The sequence below is a fragment of the Astatotilapia calliptera genome, chromosome 18, assembly GCF_900246225.1.
Source record: "Astatotilapia calliptera chromosome 18, fAstCal1.2, whole genome shotgun sequence".
NCBI classification, from domain to species: Eukaryota; Metazoa; Chordata; class Actinopteri; order Cichliformes; family Cichlidae; genus Astatotilapia; species Astatotilapia calliptera.
In genome coordinates, this window is record NC_039319.1 from 31,170,107 (window position 1) to 31,194,667 (window position 24,561).

The window sequence follows — 24,561 nt, forward strand, 5'->3', positions numbered from 1 at the left end:
CTTCCGCGCGGCCGGCCTCCTGAACTGCTCCGTCGTCTCCTTCGTCGCCGCCGTTGCCTTGAGCACGGCCGGCCCCCTGAACTGTTTCCACGTCGTCGCCGTTGCCTTGTGCACGGCCGGCCCCCTGAACTGAGCCGTGCTTTCCTTTTTGTTTTCTGTTCCTGCTGTGTTTGTATTCCTGGTCTTCAGTCATATTAAAGGCTCGCTTTCTGTTAAACTCACTCCCGTCTACTCACTTGTGTACGCTCCTGGGTCCATTACACACACCACCGCACGACCTGCCTCTGCAGACCGTGACAATAGGTAATCGTGCAGCAGCCACGCTGTCCATTAGACGGCCTGCAGCGCAGAATGACAGGGGGGAGGAGAGGGATCTGTCTGACAGGAAAATATTGCCTGCTTGTCAGACACTCTCCAGTCCTCCACCAAGCGGCTGATTCCTGCTGTCGTGGTATGTATGCAGGAAATGAGGGGTTACTGGGATAAAACCTTTCACCACAGAGTTTCCATCAAGTCTTACTCTGGTCTGGAGATCGCTGACGGTAAAATTTTGGGGCTCGCTGAACTCCCGGCGGTGGAGCAGCTCGTGCATTTCATCCCCACCAAACCGCCCACACTCACCTGGGTGGGTCTAACCCTCCCAGGTGAGACGGAGCCTTTCACAGCCTCCATGTATCAAAATGTTTATAAATCAGCAGCTCAGTCAATAAAAATTCTGACACGGTCACACTGGACATGAGCCACCTGCTTGATAAGGTACCCTGAGTCCTACTGTTTGCAAGGAGAAGTGTATCATCGCTGATATATCTGACTGAAGACTCTCTGCACCATAAACATGTCACAGGTACAAAGAGCACTACAAATGGGAAAAACTCTGTTTATGGTTGATCTCAGAGATGCATGTGCATCTCCCACACAACACAAAAGCTGTAGTTACTCTTTAGTAGCCGCTACTCTTTGACTTACTTCCATAATCTCTGACAGTGAAGTTTCTGTTTCGGAGCTCCTTGGAGGACTTGAAGAAGAACCTCTGGCCTACAGGGGGCTGGTCCTCGTCCACAGCGCCAACTGTCTGGATCACCTGCTCAGCAAAACAGGAAGATTGTGTGCTAAACACACTCAAGAAAAACACAGAACAACTTGTGAACTGAAAATATCTGGATTCACCACACGGGTTTAGTCTGTGCTGATGCAGTGCACACCTACTCCCGATGACAACCTCACACTACCCCCACGAAACAGAAATATTCTCAGTTGAGTAAAAACAATTGTTGTCATCACGTAGTTACAGGACATGGTTGCTGAGTGCTGAAGCCGGTGCTCAGTTCCAAACCTCCTCTTACACCAACATCAGCACAAACACTGCATGGGGAGCTTCATGTCAAGGATTTCCATGGCTGAGCTATGGAAATCCTTGACTATTGCCCAGTTAATGTATTTAACAAATACCTGTGATGAAGATCTTTGTATGTGCTGTAGCTCAGCATACCTGTCCAGCTCTGGAGTTCTCACAGACGAATGTATCTGAAGGAGCAGTGAGCTGAGGAGGGAATTCATTCACATCCAGGACGTTGACCTTCACTAACACTTCTGCAGACAGCGAAGGATTATCTGTGAGGGTCAGCATGAAGCCGTGTATAATTAGTGTGACAGCCAAATATATTCATCACAGCCAGTGTGACCCGAACATCCTGTGGGCTTCAAACTACCATTAGCTTGGCTCTGATTTTTGAGTAGGTCACCTGCAAAGAATACATTAGGTAACAATTGTGGGCGTGTCCTGCAAACGTTTCTTTACTTCCAGCTCCACATTTTTTACTCAACTCTAATCAAGTAACTCTGCATGAATCACAATGTTGCATATATGTGCAACAGCACAGGGAACCGCAGAGAAAAGGCAAACATCGAAAAGCTATTCACTGATTTGTTAAAGATTATCGAGTAGCAGCCCACTTTAATGATATGAAACATGATGCAGCATCATCACAGTTTTGTGCCATTGAACATGTTCCAGTGCCTCCAACAGTGGAAACCATGACTTCCATTCTGGGTATTCACCTTACAGACGCTGTCATCTAAAGGACTGAATCATGAACTTGTTCTCAGTGTTATGTTCTAGTTTCTACATGATCTTATTTTTTTCAATACATGACAGTGATTTTTATAAGCTGTGATGACTGCGGTTTTTAATAAGTAGTAATTTATGGATGTTTTCGATGGTCCGGTTCTATACAAAAATACACAAAAAGAGAAAATGAGGAACCCTTTTCCCACATCACTGTATGTAAAGTGTGAATCGTGAGGGGATAGTGTTCTGTTTTGTTCACACTGCATTTGTTTCTTGTCACTTAATACAGTGAAGACAAATATATAACACGCAAAACACTTATTGGCTAGAAGAAACAATTATTGGTACATTTCTGTTGCAGGGCTAACTCAGTGAGAAATACCAAGAATCTAGAATAACCAATGAACCCATCTCCACTAACTGCATGTCTTTGGAGTGCAGAGTCAAAGTGAACCCATGCAGCCACACGGAGAACATGCAGACGATACATTAAACGTCCCGATGGTGGATTTAAACCTGGGACCTTATAGCTGTGAGGCAGCAGTGCTAAGAACAAGCTTTGAAAAAAGAAAAAAGGAAGGATTCGTGTTTTTTACGTTTGTGAGGTCTGAAAAGTAAATTAAATTTGTATATTATACTAAATCCCTCATTCTAAATCGACTCCTGGGTCCTCGCAAAGCAGGATTTTCTATATAAGAAAATGCAGTCTTAGTGAATAGTGTGCCCCCTGATAAGAACACTTTTCTTATACGAGTTTTCTCCCATTGATAACTTATCACTCAACATTTATGTTGGAATTTCTAACTAACATTTGTTTAGTTGATGAGATGGTTATGAGATGACCTGTTTGCACAGTTAGTGTCTGTACAGTTTCTGACACACAAGTATACTGTTGGTGGTTGTGTGTAGTTATTGGTGTGGAATACTTACTAAGTTTGGTTGCCACCACAGTGATATTGTGCTGAACAGCTGTCTCTCTGTCCAAGTATTCATTAGTGGATATGATTCCTTCCACCGTCTCAATGTCAAAAAAGCTGTCAGAGCCAGTCTGCCACTCCAGAGAATACCTGCACACATCAGACAGTCCATGGACTTTAACTTCATTTTACATTTTTATAGAAATTTAATTTGGTCAACCAGACATAAAAACTAATTGCATGTATAAACTCATCAGTCAAATAAAAAAGAACTTTTAAAAATATTACTGACTGGTTTTAAAAGCTTTTTCTGCCTGAAAGTTATACGTCTGCAGTGATCTGTCAGTTCGTGGTAATTAATCAATAGTTTCACTTCAGAGTTCTTAACGTGCTTTTTATATGGAATCATATTTGATTATTTAACAAATTAACTCTCTTAATTGGTTAAACTGTTACTTGGTGAACAAGAATCCAATTCAAACTATGATGTAGAACAACATCGTTACAATTTCCAGCCTTCCAGGAAATGAATAATACTGTTAACAATACTTAAAAAAATAAACAGTCTGTTGACATAATTCCACAGATCTGTGAAGCGCTTTCCACCTGACAGCACTGCTACTAGCATCCAGGTCATAAGCGGTCACTGAGCCAATGATGGTTCCTGGGGGAGTGTCCTCGTACACGTCCAAAGAATAGTAAGGCGTGGTGAAGACAGGAGGCTCGTCCACATCCAGTACGTTAATTTCGACTGTCACAGAGTCCTTGAAGGGCCCCAGATGGAGGAAACGGGGATCTAGCTCTGCATTAAATGCTTCCACCTTGAAAGTATAGGACGCTTGGGTTTCATAGTCAAGAGTCTGGAAAACATGGGAAGAAATACACTGAGATGAAGCAAAAAATTCAGAGCAATCCTTATATTACCTCATGTCTGCAGTGAGAGGATGCCCACAGGCCGTCTACAGTGATTTTAACTAAAATACTTTCTGAAGTATAATTTTAGGACCATCTGGGAACTTTTTAAAAAGATAACTACGGAAATTTTTGTTTTTGCGGTCCAAACAAAAATATCAATCCAGCGCAAAGAAGACTATTACAAAGCAATGCTTCTGTCCTGACATTTGTATGGAATCATTCTGGAGACGATGTCTTATCCGTGTTATTGGTTTTGAACATACCACAGCAAAATTAAATAAAGCTCGACCCACGACTGTTGACGCTTGGAAAACCTTCTCATCCAGAGTTATCTCCTGGAAGAGGCAATAATTGGTTTTAACTTTGTGTTGTTGTGTCTTTTCTTTGCTGTCCCTATGCCTTGTTTGCTAATGTTTGCTTTGCTACTGCAGTTTACAGTTGTACTGTATATGTCTGTACCCCCCCCCCAATCCCGTTTTAAATCAATAAAATGTTGATCACAAAAAAAAAAATCAATCCAGTATGAAAGTTAAATAAAAATGACATTTTATTCATGTATGTGACTGTGATTGTTTAAAAGGTATTCTGCATGCTTTATTTCACAGTAATTGTGTTGTAAAATGAAACTATATGCCATTAAGAAAATGTTTTTACTTCCCTTTTGCAATGTGAAGTTTTTTATTACGTGTGCTCAAATATGGGAGCACTGAACTTCATTTTGATGGCATCAAAGACGAGTGAAAATCTCTGGCATTTATCTTTAAAATTTGAATTTAACAGTCCAATCAAATTCCTGTATTTTAAACCACAGTATATGTAGAATTAGTCAGTCGGCTGACATGTTTATCATCTCATTGTACAGGACAGAAAAATGCCCCCCCCCCCCCCCCCCCCCCCCAGAGTGTGAATGTTGGTTAGTTTACACTTGAGTTTAGAAGTGGGTGTAAATGAGGCTATACAGCGCTTTGAGTACTCCGGGAGAATAGAAAATGGCTATATAAAAATCAATTCATTTACCAAACGTGGTTCATAGTTCTAAATGCTTTAAATTGTCAGTGAGAATAGAGAAACGCTTTTGGCTGACACGAGTATTTGACCAGTCCACACACACCGTTGGCTGCTGCGGCTGCCTGCGTTTACCTGGGAGTACAAAAGGCTGAGGATTCTTCACTCATGTTCGACTCTCTTGAACAGACGTAGGCTGTCCCTCCTGCCTCTGCCTTTGTGCTGCTGCCTTTTGAGCCTCTGTTTTTTGAGTTGTGGCCTTTGAGATGACTCGTGTTCTATTAGTGTTCTTGTGTTATTTGAAAATTTGAGAGTTGTTTTTTTGTTTGAATTGCCTCAGTGCCTAGTGAGTCGTTTCACTATGTGTTTTCAGTTGTGGTAATAAACCTTGTGTTTTTTTAATCTGCCCCCCCTCGTCTCTGGGCTCATTTATGTTACCTCCCCTTGAAAAAGAGCCGAACACAAGCGCTCTGACATTTCCTGTGAGAGATAAAGAAATGGAGGCGTATACGAAGTCAAAGAAACCAAATTAGAAATGATGCATCTGAGAGGGTAGTTGTTTTTTATGAACACCTGCCTTGACTGGTTGTGGAATAAATACAATGAACACAATGTGAAGAGCTTACAGATAGCTTTTAGGACTTAGGATTATTTAAAAGGGAATCAAAATGGTTCCATCCATAAATGCATGAACAATTTTTTTCAATATCACTCTTAGACACCGTGTTTTTAATTTTAGCAATATTATGCAGATCAAAAATGCAGTCTTAGACACAAAACAACTTCAAGGTTTCTAATGGTACTATAGATCCAGGTAATGACAACTATGATAAATTGACTGGTTCTTATATACACTAGCACTTCTCTGCTCTACTTAACCACTTTACACACAAGTGTATGTAACCCAGTAGCTTTTGTTGTTATTCTTTCTTGCTTTCTCTTTATTTGTATAAATGTATTTCCACTCTCTTATTTTGAAAAGACAAATTTATTTTGAAAGAAGTGTGATCCTCTATCAAACTTTATTTTTCTTTTTACGGATCACATTGGGTAATGGCCATTTCATTTGTTGGAAGCGGTTTCAGTCCCGCCTTCCAAGCACCGGACCACCATTACACACGAGCTTGGTTTTTCGCACGTGGAAGGTAGACGAGACAGGCTTCGGATGGTCTGTGCGGAATTTTCTGTCATTTTGGCTAGGTGTTCTGTTCGTGTGATAAAGCAACTACGATTTTGGATTCTCTCCGGATAGAGGTAGCGAGCCTGTGCCCAGACTAAACTAATCTCTCCCTCAAGAGAGGCATAAAAGTGGTAACACACAAACCACAAAACCAAGGAAAAAAGAACTAGACTAGTAAGAAACCCTGACTAGAATAATAAGGAATCCAGACCTGACAAATGACCAGAAATTGAAATATTGAGCTCAGTAGGTTATTTTTGTTATGCCGGCTTATCATTACTATTACTGCTGTTATTGTGGAATTTGTGTCTGATTTACTGGGGCGATCGTGGCTCAAGAGTTGGGAGTTCGCCTTGTAATCGGAGGGTTGCCAGTTCGAGCCCCGGCTTGGACAGTCTCGGTCGTTGTGTTCTTGGGCAAGACACTTCACCCGTTGCCTACTGGTGGTGGTCAGAGGGCCTGGTGGCGCCAGTGTCCGGCAGCCTCTCCTCTGTCAGTGCGCCCCAGGGTAGCTGTGGCTACTTAGGGACTAGTAAAGTGCTATGCAAATACAGGCCATTTAATTTTCAATTCTGTACAAAATAATAACCATTGTTGCTCATTTCCTGTCTCCAGCCATTTCACTCCACGGTCACCTCATTTCCTATTGTAATCCTGCTAAACCTAGTCTGTAGTTTTGGCTGTTCTAAACTATTTAAAGTGAGTCAGGGGTTACATATAATTGCTTTCTATCTAATGTTTTCAATCAATTTCATGTACACATCCATGTCTTTATCTCTCACAGGAAAGTCAGAGAGTTTGTCCTGCACTCATCACTGTGTAGTCCTGGTCAAATACTCGTGTCAGCCAAATGTGTCTTTTATTCAACAAAATAACAAAATTGTCACCAGAGCACAAAGTATGAAGGAATGAATACAGTACAAAGTACAATAGTCCCTTACATGGTATTACCCCAGTGACAGCAATTACAATGGACCAGACAGTCAGTTAGTGTTTCTCTGTTCTCACTGACAATTTAACACATTTAGAACTATGAACCACATTTAACAATGTGGCTGTGAAGCAGTCTCAGGCTACGTTCACACTGCAGGCGAAAGCGCATCAAATCCGACTTTTTTGACCCTATGCGACCCATCTATCCGATCATGGCACAAATCCAATATTTTCAAATCTGACCTGGGTCACTTTCGTATGTGGTACTGAATCTGATACATATCCGAGGTTGTAGAAAGCGACTGCTGTTTGATGGTCACGTCGCATTAAATCCGTCTTTTACGTCACTGACACTAGACAGACGCCAATTATCAGAAGACAAACGAGAAAGCATGGCGGCCATTGTTAAAGCAAAGGCTCTTTTTTTTCTCAGTGTCTTTTCTTTAATTAATTTGTCAAAATTCTGTCGGTTACGACTGTGCAGAAATTGATCGACTGCTGCAACAACACCTACTAGCTCTGTAGCCGCCATTTTTACTTCTGTTGTGTGTGACGTCTTCTTTTGCGCACGTGTGACGCTTTGAGGGCCGTGAACCGTTCACACTGGAGCGCGTTTGCTGTCACATTTTATTCGTAGTGTGAAAAACAGACAAAGAAAATTTGGATTTGATCAAAAAATCAGAATTGAGCATTAAGACCTGCAGTGTGAACGTGGCCTAATTCATATGATTTAAAGAACTTTGCATCAGCATAAAACAATCTTTCCATCATCAGCTTGAAGACATAAAATAAAGTGCTGTGTGAATGGATCAATGCTTTGCAGCAGGAAGCACTTAGAAAGCAACTAACGTGCACTAAAGGGTGAATTGACCTTTTTCAGAACAATTATCCCTTCTTGACTTTGACCATTACAGATGATGTCAAACACGTTGCCCTCATCTCCTGGAACAATGGCATACTCCACCCGTGCGTTGCTGCCTACATCCAAATCCTGGGCTTGAATTCGTCCCACAGCTGCACCCAATGATGCTGACTCTGGTACATGAAGATTAAAAATACCTTAAAGAGTAAGAAAGATCAGTAAAAAGAGACAACCAATTAAACACTATTATTAGTCCAACGTAACTGAATGAATGAATGAGTAGATTTTTTTAAACAATGAGCAAATTAGACATTGCTAAGAGTTTGTTACTCTTAGTGAAGCGTGGAGGGTTGTCATTGACATCAGTCAGGGTGATATTGATGATGGTGGTGGAGGCCAGTCCCCCCAGTTGACCACCCATATCCTTGGCCTGGAGAAGAACCTGGTATTCCTCTTTCACCTCACGGTCCATGTTGGCCAGAGCTGTCCGAATTATACCTGAAAGGATTTGATTTAACATTTTAGACCTCACTATAACAAAGAAGAAAGACAAAGATGAATCTGGCTTTAGTCTACACACGCTGTATGCCTATGCCTAATTTTGCCTCAGTGTATCTAAGTGCTTCCCACATTTGAATATTTTTTGTATATTTGTCACAAAAAATGTAAATATTAGACAGAGATGATGCAAGTAAACACAAAATGCAGTTTCTAAATGAAGGTGTTTATTATTAAGGGGGGAAAAAGCCAAAATGGCCCTGTGTGAAAAAGTGATCCCCCTCCCCCATAAAACTGCTACAGGCATCCCCAGACGAGTTACAAACAACAGTGACGTCTCTAACTGGTGAAAAGTTTGAATGGTTGACTGCAGCCAAATCCACCATTACAAGACCAAAACCAGTTGCTCCTGCACTGAACGATGACCTTGAAAACCGCTCACAGAGAGTTAATCTCTGTATACTAAACATTCCTGAAGGGAGCAAACATGGCAGGGACCCTCTAAAGTTTATGTTGGAGGTATCAATGCAGGCAATGGGCCCCAGTCTTCCCTACGTCATCTGAACTGGAAAGAGTCCAACAAACCCCGACCGACCTCCAGATCCAGTGAAAGGTCATAACCCCCACACTATCCTGGTCAGCTTCTCCGTATTCCCACAGAAAGAAGCTGCACTGCGCTGGGCCACAAACTACAAGCTTAAACATCAAGGTACCACTAAAAGGGTCTATCAAGACATCAGTGCACTGTTCAAAGCAAGCCCTGTATCAGAGAAATGTTAGACTCCACCCAGCATGGCTGCGTGTGATGTGACCTGATAGGCTCAGATGTTTCATGACCAGAGGATCAGTAAATAGTAAGACTACATGTATGGCACTCTGATTTAAACAGCCTGAAGATGATTAATCATCTAAGCTTGAGTATGTGCTCATTTTCATCCTTTCATAGTAATCAGTGAAACTCAAGATCCGGACACTCATTAACGTTATTGTTGGGTTATTCAGCATCATCCTACATGCAGGTGCGTACATAATATAATAAGGTTGTATACCTTATTATATTTGACTTTTGATCTAAAACAAGGCAAAACATAAAATTATATATACAAATACTCTGTCTACTTGGAAGGCTTTCTTAAATTAATAGAAGGCAAGAAGAGTGCTGGCTATGAGGGATTTTGTGAGCTATCTAATTTAAAGTTAACAGTTCATGTGTATAATGTCTGTTTCTTTACAGTAGATGTTTGCTGTGGTGGATGAAGCAGCTACAAAGTTTGCTTTTCTTCACACATGAGTTTAACCTGGACCAGGTGACCCTGAATCCTCCCTTAGTTATGCTGCAATAGACGTAGGCTGCCGGGGATTCCCATGATGCATTGAGTTTTTCCTTTCCAGTCACCTTTCTCACTCACTATGTGTTAACAGACCTCTCTGCACTGAATCATATCTGTTATTAACCTCTGTCTCTCTTCCACAGCATGTCTTTATCCTGTCTTCCTTCTCTCACCCCAACCAATCACAGCAGATGGCCCCGCCCCTCCCTGAGCCTGGTTCTGCCAGAGGTTTCTTCCTGTTAAAAGGGAGTTTTTCCTTCCCACTGTCGCCAAAGTGCTTGCTCATAGGGGGTCATATGATTGTTGGGTTTTTCTCTGTATCTACTGCACAATATAAAGCGCCTTGAGGCGACTTTTGTTGTGATTTGGCGCTATATAAATAAAATTGAATTGAAATTGAATTGAATGAGTTTAACGTGCGGTTTGATGAAGGACGCCCGGCAGCTTTTTCCCAATAAAGGTCTTTACAGGAACAAAAGCTGCTGTTTTTTCACTATATGTGTGCTCCTATGTTTCTATTGCAGGTCTATATTTACATTGACCTGCAATAGAAACAGTCACAACGTAAAGCTCATGTTTCCATGGTAACTTGTCTTTGTGGTGCTTGTTTTATCAGGGGTAGGACTGGGGAGTAACTCGTGAGGTATCATGAAGTGAACTGAATTCATGCGACGTCTGAGTTCTGTTAGTACAACTGTATCAATTATTCTTGCTTTGTAACAGAAACGTTCCAGCTGCTGTCCTGTCACCTGTTTTGGGGTCCACAGAGAAGTAGGGCTGGCCGTGAAGGATGCTGTAGACAACGCGAGCACTGTTGCCATACGTGGGGTCATCTGCATCTGTGGCAGTCACCTGTGTCACGTAGGTTCCTAAACAAACACAAACATGTTTGCACAGATTATGTTAATACAGATTACGTTTCTCTCTAGAAACTGAAAAGCAGCGACGTCTGCGTGCTACACACCTGCTGACTGTGCTCTGTGACTTTACTTGGCCTGTCACTTTGTGGCTGAGCTGTTGTCACTCCTACTCTCTTCCACATCGTTATAATACCACTAATCACTAACTGTGGAATATTAAGTGGTGATAAAATTTCACAGCTTAACTTGTTGCACAGATGGCATCCTATCATGGTACCTCGCTGGAATTCACTGAGCTCCAGAGAATGACCCAATATTTCACAAATGTTTGCAGCCTGTTTGATTTTATGCGTCTGTGGCCGTGGAAGTGAACCACTACTGAGGTTCACCATATGTAAGAGGACAATACTGACATTTTTTTTAAAATTCTCCTATAAAGGAAACAGAATGTGGGAAAAATGGGCACAACTTTGCCATCACTGAGTTCACTGACGTAGTTCAATAATGCAGTAATTCCTTGGTGGCCCCAGGGGTGGGTGACATTTGCCACGAGTTCCTGAATATTGTAAGGCTGTTCTGGTTCACACACTTCTGCAACATCACATGGAGATCTAAACACTCCTTAGCCTCCCTGGGAAGGTCTGCCCTTTGTCACTGATTCGGTTCATAATCTTTACAGACAGGATCCAACCAAGTGGTGGAAGGCTTCCAACTTGGTAGCCTCAGAATGTTATATCTGCTTTTTGCAGATGATGCGCCCTGTAGGCTTCATCATGCTGTGGCCTCCAGCTTGCAGTGAAGTGACGTGATTGAAAATTAGCATCTCCATGTCTGAGGCCATGGTCCTCAGCTGGAAAAGGGTGAAGTGTCCTCCCAGGGTCAGGGTAGAGTTGCTGCCCCAGTTGTTAGAGGAATTTTACAGGGAGATTGTAAGATGGGGTCGTGGGTACAGTGAGGAGGACAGTATACCATTGTAGTCATTTGAGATGGGCTCAAAGTAGAGCCACTACTCCTCCACATCAAAAGGAGCCAGAGTTGGTTTGGGCATCTGACTAGGATGCCTTCTGGGTGACCTCTGGCTAAGGTGTTCTTGGCATGTCTCCACGAGGCCCCAGGATAGGAATGGAGAGATCATATCACTCTGCTGGCCTGGGAACACCCCAGTGTTCTCCCAGATATACTGAATGTGATGGCTGGGGAGCAGAGGATTTTCTGGGTTAAGCTGCCCATGACCTGGTTCGGATAAGCAGAAGAAAATAGATGGATGGATGGATGGAGGATGGATGGATGTATGCCAAGACTTTGGAGAACAAAAAAAGAAAGATCAGATAATTTGATCTTGTAAACACACCCTAAGAAAGCAGTCTTACATATTTGCTTAATATGTGCGTTGAAGGACATGTCCTGGTCAAAAATGACTCCAAGGTTCCTCACAGCGTTACTGGAGGCCAAGGTAATGCCATCCAGAGTAAGAATCTGGTTAGATACCATATTTCTAAGCTTTTCAGGGCCGAGTACAATAACCTCAGTTTGATCTGAATGAAGAAGCAGAAAGTTAGCGGCCATCCAGGTCTTTATGTCTTTAAGACATTCCTGCAGTTTAACTCATTGGTGTGTGTTATCTGGCTTCATGGACAGATAGAGCTGGGTGTCATCAGCATAGCAGTGTAAATGTATGCTATGTCTTCTAATGATGCTGCCTAAGGGAAGCATGTATAATGTAAACAGAATTGGTCCTAGCACTGAACCCTGTGGAACTCCATAACTAACCTCAGTGTGTGAAGAGGACTCTCCATTTACATGCACAAACTGGAGTCTATTAGATAGATATGATACAAACCACTGCAGCACAGTACCTGTAATACCTACAGCATGTTCTAATCGCTCTAATAGGATATTATGGTCGACAGTATCGAACGCTGCACTGAGGTCTAGCAGGACAAGCACAGAGATGAGTCCACTGTCAGAGGCCATAAGAAGATCATTTGTAACCTTCACTAAAGCTGTTTCTGTGCTGTGATGAGCTCTGAAACCTAAAATCTGATAAATAGGTTGATCATAGCCTGAAGAAGTAATTAATTTTAGGACGTCTTATAAGAATGGGTTCTAAAAGACACAATGATGGTTTGGGGGAAGTAATTACTGAAGTTAATTTAGAAAGATGGAGAAAAAGAGTCTAAATGAATATCAGTGGTGCTGAAAGTAGCTAAACATAAATCTAAGTCTGTGAGATGGTTATGAATGGTTCAAATTTTATTTGTGAAGACTGTTACAAGATAAGGTTAAATGAATGCTTGGTTCAACAGAGGTCTGACTTTTTGCGAGCCCTGCTACAGTGCTGAAGAGGAACCTGGGGTTGTTCTTATTTTCTTCGATCAGTGATGGATACTAAAACGTTCTAGCTTTGCAGAAGTTTTTTTCTGTAGAGCAGCAAACTGTTTTTTTCAGGCTAAATGATGATCTTCTAAATAAGATCCCAGTTTCTCTCCAGTTTACAAGTTTTCTGTGTTAAGGTGCATGTTTGACGGTTACACCAGGGAATCAAGAATTTCTGATTTCGGGCTTTCTTTTTCAGAGGAGCTACAGTAGTGGTACGCAGGGAAGATGTAGAATTATTAAGCTCTGTGGGAGTAGGTAACCGCTCTGCATTGTTTTGGCACATGGCACTGAAGAAGAAAACAGTAGAGAGACAGTGGCGCTGTCACTTGGTGTTTGCTCTCTGCAGCAGAGTATTGCTTCCTGTTCCACAGTGTGTAGCTTATCTGTGGAGCCAGTTGATTTAAAAACTTCACCTGCTAATTACATTCACAGTATTCACTATCCCCTACCTTATCGGACCAGGGGTGACATATTCAGCTGCACCTGAGCCAGCCAGCAATCTAAGGAGATCTCCTTAGATTGCTGGCTGGCTCAGTTGTGTCTAAAACACAATGTAGATAACTGGAAAAGTTTCTGGGAAAACCTGGTCTTGTTACGAGAGACTGTCCTGTCTAAAAAATTGGTTTCATTTTTAATATATTTTTGTGCACTGTGTATTTTTTTATACCTAAAATATATTTTCCTTGATAAGGAGTGTACACTTTCATTTATCTTTATGAGTTCTGCTATCTAAATTCTTCATCCACCTACTGCATCCGAGCCTGTAGCTGTCTTACCTGTTGGGGACATCTCTGGGACGCTGGCGCTGTAGGGTCCATCTGGGAACTGAGGTTCATTGTCATTAATATCCTGCACCTTGATGATAAACTCAGACTCTGGCTCAAGAGGGATGCCTGTATGAACGTCAACAGCCTGGGCCTTCAGCGTATAGTACGATTTTTTCTCCCTGCAAAACATCAAGTATTAAATTTACACACACTGAATTCACTGGCACATACTCAACTGATATGATTATGTGTTCAGGCTATGAGTCTCATGGTGTCTCAGCATTGATTCCATGTCAGGCTGCACTCATGCTGCCAAACAGACTGTTAAAGAAAATGGAAATATTAGATGTGCTGTAGATCAAGTAGTGACTCAATTTTGGGACAGGAAAGTGTTTTGTCCATAGAAATGCTCGTCTATTGATGCAAATGCATGAATAAAGGTAGACTTTTATTGGCATAGTCACAGTTTTATACTTACGGGGGTTGTTCATGTGCAAAGCTTAGTTTATCATTTTAGTTAGTTTATCATCATATCAAAGAGGAACTTTCTTTTATGATATGATTTTCTGAATTTTAATGTGACATTAAGATATCCAACAATATCTTATTTATTTAATTGTGGAGGGGTGTGGTTTATGGCTCAGCTGCAGGGGAGGGGTGGAGCAGTGGGTTCAGGGTGTGGTGTCGGGGGAAGCGGACCTGCCCATGCCTTTCCTATTTCAGTCAGATACGGGGACCTGACGAGAGAGCTGCGTGTGGTGCAGAGCCGATGAGGACAGCTGGAAAGCTGCCCCACTGTTAATAAAAGATCACTGCACTAGCAACGCAGCTACAAAAGTAAACATGTGATAAAAACCTGCAATTGCAAAAAAGCAACAACAACAAAACAACTGCCACTGTTGAATGTGTCCTGTTTAGGTGGAATGGGTTCTCTCTCTTACACACACACACACACACACACACGCGCGCACACACACGCGCACGCTCGCACGCACACACACACTCTTTAGAGCGTGCTGATTTTGTATAGAATCAATTTATAAATTTGACAGTTTTACTGTGTATTGTATGCAACGAATGACTGCAACACAATGTGATGGCAGCATGTGAATATTATCAAGCCCTCGAGCCGCAACGGTAGAAACTCTGAAGGCAGATGCTACTCATGATTGGTCTTTTTTTCAACGACTCCCAAAGTCTCCAAACAACAGGGCTGGCCGCCCGCAGTGACAGTTCAAGAGAAAGCTGTAATAACACATCTGCAGTTTTAAAGGTAATGCATATGTTCAGTGATGTTTTCTGAGGTCAGCAGCTGTTTCAGGTCTTGAACATCAAACATTCTTGCTCAGGTGACTCAGCTGAAGTTGATCAAGCCTCAGCCTGTTTTGTGGAAAAAAAAAATCGCCTTCAATCTTTTGTGCGTTTTTAAAAAAATCTCAGCCAAAGTCAGCATCTCTGTGGACACAATCATCTCTCTGACAGAAAAAGCTTGATTCTGATTTGTCCAAGTCTCACTTCCCCGTCCATTGCAACTCCTGAGAAAAACAGTTTGGGAGGATGTGCCTTCTCTAGGTTCCTACTTAGATATTACTGTTTTCAGGTGCTTAGTCAGTTTAGACAATATTATTGGGAGGTACTGACCTGTCAAGCACCACCTGTGCATGTATATCTCCTGTCATTTGGTCAATGGTGAAGACAGACCCCACTCCCTCTCCTGAGAGTGTATATTTCACTGCATTATCTCCCTGGTCCATCTCAGTGTGGAGCTGCAGAGGAAATTATGTGTCAGAAAAGCATCACAAATACTGTATTGTTTTCTTATTTAGGAGATGATATGCACATTAACTGCATCAGTCTTCATTTGTTGTCTATGAGAACGATATGAATACACTGACTAGCTCCTGCATTCGGTACACCTGTTCAGCTGCTTGTTAATGCAAGTATCTAATCAGCATGACATAGTGTGTAATGTGTATCTGTTTGTAAGCATGTAGACTTGGTCAGTATAAGCTGCTGAAGTGGAACAAGAGTGATCTAAGTGACTATGAAGGTGGCATAGTTTGGGAGTGAGGTGGGCTGGGCTTATTTCAGAAGCAGCTATCTGCTGCAGGCCTCGAGGGCCGGAGTTTGAAACCCTGATCTGCTGGGAGTTTCCTGCACACGTTGATGCCAGAGGTCAGTGTAGAATAGTCAGACTGCTCTAACTTTGGTTAATGATTTTTGTTTGCAAATGAAATCATCATTTAAAACAGTTTTTTTTTTCATTTTTTGGGGTTTATTTGGGTCATCTTTGTCAAATATACATTTTTCACTAACATGCCATTTTTAGTCCAAATCCCATGCTAACTAGAAACATTTGGGTTTAACACTGTAACAGATGAATGAGTTCAGTGTTAACAAGCGTTAACTGTGATTAATTAATTTGAAAAATATAACGCATAAAAAAATAACGCATTTAATAACACTGGCTTGACATATTTGCATTCCAAGCAAAGAGGAACGTTTGTCAATGCACCATTTCCTGGTAGACTGATTACACTGATGCACACATCAGAGCTACAAAGAATAGTGATGGGATTTCCGGCTCTTTCAGCTCCGAACCGGCTCTTCAGGTTGTTTTGTTGCTTTAACTAATTTATTTTTAACAATAATATAAAATTATGCAAAAAAGGAATTACTAATGTAAAAAAAGTATTTTTATTTATATATGTTTATATATAAATATATACGGTGGCCCCTAGAGACAAAGCACGTACAAACTCCAAAACACATTTCTAGCATGAACTGAACTTCCAAAACAGAGCTACTAGATCACTTAAATTACACAATTGAAAGCATATTCAATTATTTTGTTTGTGTATTTATACACAAGCACTCACATATATTCAAATAATTTAAAAAAAATGTTTATTTACCTGTTACTACCACACACCAAATCCGGTCGTTGGTACTTGCTGGCTTGTGTAGCCACCAGGTAACACTGCGCCTAGCGTCCTGGAGCACTTCTGTTGTGTTTTGTACGTGCTTTGTCTCTAGCGGCCACCATAAATATACTTTTGTTTATTCACTCCACATAAAATGTAATAAATAAATCATATAATACAAAAACCAACTATTCACATTTGAACTTTTAACTATTTCAATTTTCAGCTTTTTCCTTTTAAACAAATTTAAAGTGAAACAACACAAAACACTGCAAACCACAACACAATTAAATATAAATTATAATATGAAAACAAAAAGAACATGCATATTCTCTGTCATATGGACCTGCATGAATAAACTTTCTGAATCCTTTATCATCTGCAACTGAAAATAGTTGTGGATGATTACTATACCTTTCTAATGTGACGTTGTTGTCCCTGGCTCTCTCTCTCTCTCTCCCTCCCGCTCTGTTCCTGTGCTACTGAGTGTAACTACCGCCCCTCCCCCCTCTGCCCAGCACAAAGCACAAGGCTCACGTGCGGAGTGAAGCGGAAAAAAGTGCGAGAGAGAGAGAGAGAGAGAAAGGAAAAAAAACCCATGGCTCCCAATAAGGAGCCGGCTCATGTCACCTCAGACTGATCAGAGGCTAATTTGATTTCTAAAGACTATCCAATGGAACCTTGATAAAAGCGTGGTTATGTGCAAACTGTGCAAAAAGGAGTTTGCATACCACCGAAGCACTTCAACCTTACGGCATCATCTAAATGCAAAACATGTTGCAGTGAGTACAGAAACTGTGGGAGCTGTTAGCGCTAGCAGTCCCAGTAACAAGAAAAGGTGTCAGCAGCCGAAACGTGATGAAATACCTGGCATCAGGACCAAAATTAGCAAGTCAACATCGGACAAACTTACAAATTCTCTCACAAAATGGATTGCTCTGTCTGTAGACCACTATCAGTGGGAGAAGATAGCGGGTTAGAAAATGTGCTACAGTTGGCGTCAGGTGATCCAACTTTCCAGCTGCCTATTTCAAGTAAAGTTCAACAGCTTTATGACACTGAAAAGCAAACAACATGAGATTACAGACAGCCCTGCTAATATGGAGGAACTACACCAGGAGCAAACAAGACTGGGGCAACACAAAGAGCCACTTGAGCCATGCAGGTAAATAAAACCATTTTTTACTTATTGTTACTGTTTCTTCAAAAAGCTCTACAGTTGACAGTTATTGTGTAGATAATAATTACTTTGTTGAACTGTCTACTACAGGTTCGTGACTGAGCTTCTTGGAGGTGAGACGTCTGTCTGATGTTCAGTGGTGTTACCTGCTTTCTGCCACCTGCATCACAACATGGAGGTCTCTGATGATGACCCATACTACATGGTGAAGTTTAAGACTGCCTTCACAAAGGTGTAGCTACACTCAACCATCAGTGAGCTACACACCAGATAGCTGCTGTGCTTGACCCACTTTAAGGATTTAAAGTGTCCTGCAAGGAGAGAGCGAGAGGAGGTTTGGAGCAGCCTTGAGGTCCTGCTGCAGGAACAGTGTGAAGATGGCACCACAAAGGAGCCAGCAGAGACAAAGAGCCTCCTCCTCCCCTCTGATGAGGAAGAGTTTGCACAGAGCAGAATCCACCATCAGCCAGACAGACTGCCCGCTGCAGTGGTGGTCCAGTCGAGCAGGGACCCACCCACAGCTGTCTGTGATTGGTCCTGCCACTTCTGTCCCATGTGACAGACTGTTCTCACCTGCAGGTCACATAGTAACAAAAAGCTGCTCTGAACACGTGAACAGGCTAGTTTGTAACTGGCTGAAAGAGACGGACAGTAAATAAGCATGGAGGTACTGTGAGTAAATGGACTGGTTCTTATTTAGTGGTTTTCTACTCTGAGCATCAAAGCGCTTTATACAACTAATTCATTCACCCAATCACACAAGCACTTTTTCTAAGCTGTTAGTGCCTATCTAACATTAACATACAATGGATGAGCAACAGGGGGTTAGTATCTTTCCCAAGGATATTTGGCATGAAGACTAGGAGGAAGCCAGGAATCGAACCACCAACCTTCCAATCATTAGATGCTCTACCGCCGGAGCTACATGTTTTATGTTCACTGTTTTAGCCTAATGTACAAAATAATGTTGGCTCAGGTTACTCAGAGTTTAAAGGTGAAGCTGCTCAAATAACCTTTTATGTTTATTTTTTTAAGAAGATTAAACTTCACTCATGTTGAAATTATTATTATTATTTAAAAACAAAGCCATTTTGAAAATATACTTAAAGTACTTAAAACAGCGCTTCATTTTTAAGCCTGCCCAGGGATTTTTTTTCCAGAAATGTAAAGAGCTTGAGTTTCCAATATTCATGTCCATGTTTATTATTTGATTCTGTCGCCCACTAAAACCCTTTTAAATTAAAAAAAAAACATTTGCACTTTGAGGAATATTTTCTTGTGCGATTAAATGTGATTAACCGAGATGATTAATTACAAAGCCTCTAATTAATTAGATTATTTGTTTTAATTGAGTCCCACGCCTAATAATAATACAATGTATTAATCAAACAACATAATTTCTCATTCAACAGAATAATCTCTTGTTTGTAGAATATATACTACAATTACTATACTAACTAACACTATTTCCAAATAAATCATCCATAATAAATATAAAGTCAACAAATATTTTCAAAACAAGCTCTACTGTGCAGGGCATTACACTTATCTAAAAGGGGTTCAATATATGAAATATGAAAGTCAACAACTAACTGACCAGTGGGCTCCAAACATTGCAATGAGGATCTATTTAGACCTTTTGTAGTTTAATTAATAACCAGTCGGCTAAGATGTTGGCGTAATAAACTGTAATAAGTTGCAACCATTGCAACAAGTCAGTTTGTGAAATGAAGTCCCTCCTAGATATTCAACGATCAGCTGCAGGTGATTTTTAGCAGTAGAAATGTGACGATGTTACAGAGCGGGGGTAGACCAGTACTGAGGCACACGTTCCAAACACTGATCACTGTGTCAGACAAAAACAGTTCATGCATGAAACTCAGAGCAACACGAGCTAATAAAGCAACCACTTACAACCACATGTCCAAAAAAGTTGTAAAATGTAAATCAACCGAATGCAATGATAAAAACATGATATGTTTATCTGTGAATTGTTTCTTCTCTCAACAGGAAAACATATACAATATTTATAATGAGACAATTATAAGAAATCATAAGTAATGATGGACAGAAGTGAACCAATCTGAAATAATTCTGCCTAAAAGTTATTTTTGAATCATTTAAAATAGACATCAAAGACGTTAAAAATCTCATCATCTACCGTACAAAATGACATAAAGAGTCCAAGAATCTTGACGAGGCTAAAAACCAATACTGAAAGCCGTCAGGCCATCAGCACGATTCCAGCATCAGTTATGAACACAGTTTGCTGTTTAAAGCTCTGCTGTGGTATCAAGAAGTCAGAGATCAACATTATCCAGAAATACCATCGTCTGCTCTGGTACAAAGCTTATGTGGAAAATAGTTCAGTGATCAGACAAATTCAAATTCTCTTTGGAAAACTACAAAGGAGAGGGACTATTCGGCTTAATACCCAGTGGTGGTGTTGATGGGGGGGGCGGGGGGAGCTGGTGCGCATCAACGCCTATGTAACTGACAACTATAAGTGCTGACAGGTATATACAAGAGCAAAGAACACTACTTTTTCAGGGAAGGCCTCACATTTTCTCCTCTTACAGGAGCCTGGATTTTTAGAGGAGAGCTCCAAATCAGTGCTCACCAATTTCGAACATTTGATGCACTGAAATGAAGAATATGACCCAAAATCCGTAGAACAACTAGAATCCAGTTGTTTTTTGTTTTTTAGGCAAGGCCTTGTGTATTTCTGCAAGGACAATTAAATTAATATTAACTCAGGTTTGTATAACCCCTGTCAAGAACCTCAAAGATGCTTCACAAAAAAGTATAAATAAATGAAAGTATATAAATAAACACAAAGGTAAACAACTCCAAAGGAAAGCAGAGTAATACAAACTGATGACCAGAGTCCACTGACATCTGCTGCTAAACAACACACTTAGTGCACACCCTCCCCAATGGGAGTAACACGACAATCAGTAGTGTTCTTACACACACACACACACAGTGTGAACACTGCCCAACAGCTCTATTTGCTCCCCTCTTCTTCTTCTTTAAAACCCGCAAAGCTGATTATGAGGGGAGACACCTGCTGTCACTGGGAGGAGCACAAATCCTCCAGAAGAAGGAATGCGCGCGCACACACACACACACAGACACACACACAGCACTACAGCTTTAACTACATATCAGCCAATAGCTGGTTAGCCAGAACTGTAATCTAAACAATCTGTATTCAAATCCTATGTGCGAAGTGGCTGGATTTATCTTGATGAATAAATACATAAAAGTATGTGTGTGTGTATATATATATATATATATACACGCACACACATATATATACACACACACACACACACAAATATATATATACACACACATATATATATATGGTAAATGGCCTGTATTTGTATAGCACTTTACTTAGTCCCTAAGGACCCCAAAGCGCTTTACACTACATCCAGTCATCCACCCACTCACACACACTCACACACTGGTGATGAAGTTACATTTAGCCACAGCCACTCTGGGGCTCACTGACAGAGGCGAGGCTGCCGGACACTGGCGCCACCAGGCCCTCTGACCACCACCAGTAGGCAACGGGTGAAGTGTCTTGCCCAAGGACACAACGACCGAGACTGTCCGAGCCGGGGCTCGAACCGGCAACCTTGCGATTACAAGGCGAACTCCCAACTCTTGAGCCACAATTAACAGGCTGGTGTGAAAGATTGCTGCCACACCGCCCCCTCGGCCTGTGCTTCGAGGTTTCTGGTAGTTAGAATGACTCGGGGGTGTTGATTCATTTAAACTAACATAGTCATCCTGCTGTAACCAGGTTTCTGTAAGGCAGAGTAAATCAATTTGTTGATCAATTATTAAGTCATGTACTAACAGAGACTTGGAGGAGAGAGACCTAATATTTAATAATCCACATCTCACTGTGTTACTCTTTGGTTCAGATGTGGATACTGTATTGTTCTTTCTTTGTAATTGTTTATGTTTAAGTTGTTTGTTGCTGGTTTTTAGTTTGTTCTTTGTCTGTTTGGGAGCTGACACAGTCTCTATGGAGATGGGTTTTTGGGGGGGTAGCAGGAGGAGAGAAGCTGCAGAGAGGCATGTAAGACTGCAACTCTGCTTCCTGGTCCCAACTCTGGATAGTCATATTTTGGGGGGGTTAATAAATTTGTCCATGTTTCTAGAAATGAGAGCTGCTCCATCCAAAGTGGGATGGATGCCGTCTCTCCTAACAAGACCAGGTTTCCTCCAGAAGGTTTCACATGTCTGAGAACAGAATCACCAATTACCAGAGTTTGACCCCCGGCGGGTGGGTCACCGAGTGGGGAAAAACAGACACATGGTTGGTGGTGTACCTGGGGCTTCTGTTTAAGACTACGCTTCCTCCTCACCATCACCCAGCCGCCCTCTTTCCCCAGCTGCTCAGGACAGTCTGCCGGGGAACAGCTAGCGGGGCCTACGCTGTCTTCAGCTGCACCGTTACCAAACAAGGCTTAGAAATGGGCAAATTTCATTTAGACAAGAAATGGTGCAACCTTTTGATACTATTATGTTGTAATGAAGCAATGTGTTAAAATCAGCTTATTCTATTGGTAACCAGAGTGATGCACTCAGCCACAGAGGACCATCTCCATTAAAGGAAAGAAAAAGACAGAGAGATGGAGATCATCTGTCATAATGTTCTGTGTAAGTAAAGTTGGGCTGCCCAGCTCTGTAGTAGTAGTTATAAAGTAGCAGGAGTATAACAAATCTCCAAATACATGGTTTAATTATCTTCTTGGTTTTTCACACGTTTACCCCTGATGTGGACTTCAAGTCAACAAGGAAGGGTGTTCATCATCTGTACTGGCTTCTATTGTGCATCACCAGGTTGTCTTCATTATGTTTAAATACTTACATGTATTCAGTTTCTTCCATGTGATTTGCTGATTAGATAGAATTTGAACAGGTGCAACAGCAAAGAGTTTTTTGGTATTTGTTGTTTTTTTTAGTAGTACTGGAGTAGTAGCATAGCTTAGCTTAGCTTAGCTTAGCCATCTGCTCTCATTTTTAAGTATCTTACTGTGTTATACTACAAAGTTTGGGAGTTTGTACACTTTAGTTTTATCTGATTTGATAGTTTTCCTCTGATATTTTTAGAGTTCTGTGAGATTTTTTAGTTTTCATGCCTTTTTGTTTTCTTCTTATTTCAAATAAAACATCTCAAAGCATTTGAAATGAAAGCATATATTTTAGCCTTATCTGGATATTTTCTAAAGATTTCATCCAAATCCACTTCCTGGTACAAGCGAGCTCCAAGCAGAAAAATGTAAAAATGAAGCAACATGGACGAGCTAAAAACATCAGGTCTTTTCTGTTAAAATTAACAGAAGGTAAAGAGTCAGTAATGTTGGTAAAGTTGCTGTTTAAAGACAAGTACAGAGTACACACAAGCTCTCTCAAAATAATCTGGTAACAGCATATATAACGATCGTATATAACGATTTTGTTTCGCTTACCTTTCCAACATACTGAGGTTCAGATCCCATGTACTCCTCCAGGACAAAGAACTGGTTCCACACCCATCCTCTCTTAATCCGGTGAGTTCCCAACCTACCCTGCCTCCGCCATCTCCTCTTGCCCTCCACTGATGGAACTTCCCCCAAAGAAGGCCTCAAACTCAGATTTTTCCTCCCTCCACCAGAAAATGTAATGGCACCCCTGCTAGTTCTGTTGTGGAGGGAAGTCTGCAAAGGGATTTGGGAGGAGTGGTCCAATAACAAGCAGGATCCCACCAGGAATATAGTGACATATCTCTTTGTTATCATCAGTGAATGTGTTTGTCAAAAAAAGGGAAAGCAATGTTAAAAACAAACTGGGTTAGTTTGAGGTTGAGAATGAACGTCCAAAGCTGGATTTGACCTGCTGGCACGGACTGGGCAAGAATTCCACTGTATTCCCAGATAATTCATATACTGTCATTGCTCAATCAGGCAAATCTCTGAAGGTCATTGTTGGTTGGCCTGGGTTTGTTGGACCATGAGTTTCGTCCTGTTCTGTGACTGCAGAAGAACCACCTCGTGTTCTCCTCAGTTCCTCAGCAGAGACACCTGGAAGAACAGGTTTAAATAGCAGCATTATAATGTAGACTTGAACAAAACAGTTCAGCTACAAAGTCTCACTTTTGTTACTTACATTTACTTATAAACTTTAAATCTATTAATGCTTTATTACATTTGAAGCTTTAGTGGAGACAAAGTCAGAGAACAAACTATTATCCCACCTGTAATCCTGACACTGCTCTGCAGCGCTGATTGGACAGGTAGTGGAGTACCTGCTGTGACACAGATCCACTGGCACAAGGACATACAGGAAATCTTAATCACACATCAGGATCACTGGTACTGTCATTTTAATGTTTTATTGCCAATTTAAATTGTGTTTGCTTTGTTTTGCATTAAAAGAAGAAAATGGATAGATGGGTGGTCTCAGCATACATTTTTACTTATCTTATTAAAACTTAAGTACTATTACTTAAGTGGGATTATGAACTTTTTTTTATGTAAGCATAATTTTTTTCCCTTCCTTCCTGTCTCAATGGTTTTCTAAAGCAGTTCATTTTGCCTTGTTTGAACCATTAAATACAAGCGGGAGGTGATGTTAATACCTGATTAGTCTTGTCATGCACCTGCTTCACAGACTTACAGTGAATACATAACAACACCTACGCTCACATTGTTGTACGCTCCGTCAGAGGGGCAGTGTCTGA

At 41.2% G+C, this 24,561-nt stretch overlaps 1 protein-coding gene across 3 annotated transcripts in view; it reads right to left on the reverse strand.

Annotated features, from left to right (window-relative positions):
* The window catches only part of LOC113010993 (cadherin-12-like), a 39,730-nt gene that overhangs the window by 8,701 nt on the left and 6,468 nt on the right, over positions 1–24,561 (reverse strand). For 2 of the 3 annotated variants that reach the window (XM_026150344.1, XM_026150346.1), the window contains exons 2-12: positions 24,076–24,145; positions 23,312–23,902; positions 15,357–15,481; positions 13,725–13,894; positions 10,459–10,578; positions 8,211–8,378; positions 7,890–8,077; positions 3,592–3,845; positions 2,999–3,135; positions 1,490–1,611; positions 967–1,081 (exon numbers count right to left, since the gene is read on the reverse strand). In XM_026150344.1, the coding sequence (XP_026006129.1) occupies positions 967–1,081; positions 1,490–1,611; positions 2,999–3,135; positions 3,592–3,845; positions 7,890–8,077; positions 8,211–8,378; positions 10,459–10,578; positions 13,725–13,894; positions 15,357–15,481; positions 23,312–23,620 (1,708 nt within the window). In that variant the 5' untranslated portion in view covers positions 23,621–23,902; positions 24,076–24,145. The remainder of the gene's footprint in view (positions 1–966; positions 1,082–1,489; positions 1,612–2,998; positions 3,136–3,591; positions 3,846–7,889; positions 8,078–8,210; positions 8,379–10,458; positions 10,579–13,724; positions 13,895–15,356; positions 15,482–23,311; positions 23,903–24,075; positions 24,146–24,561) is intronic. The other variant, XM_026150345.1, reaches the window with a different exon arrangement.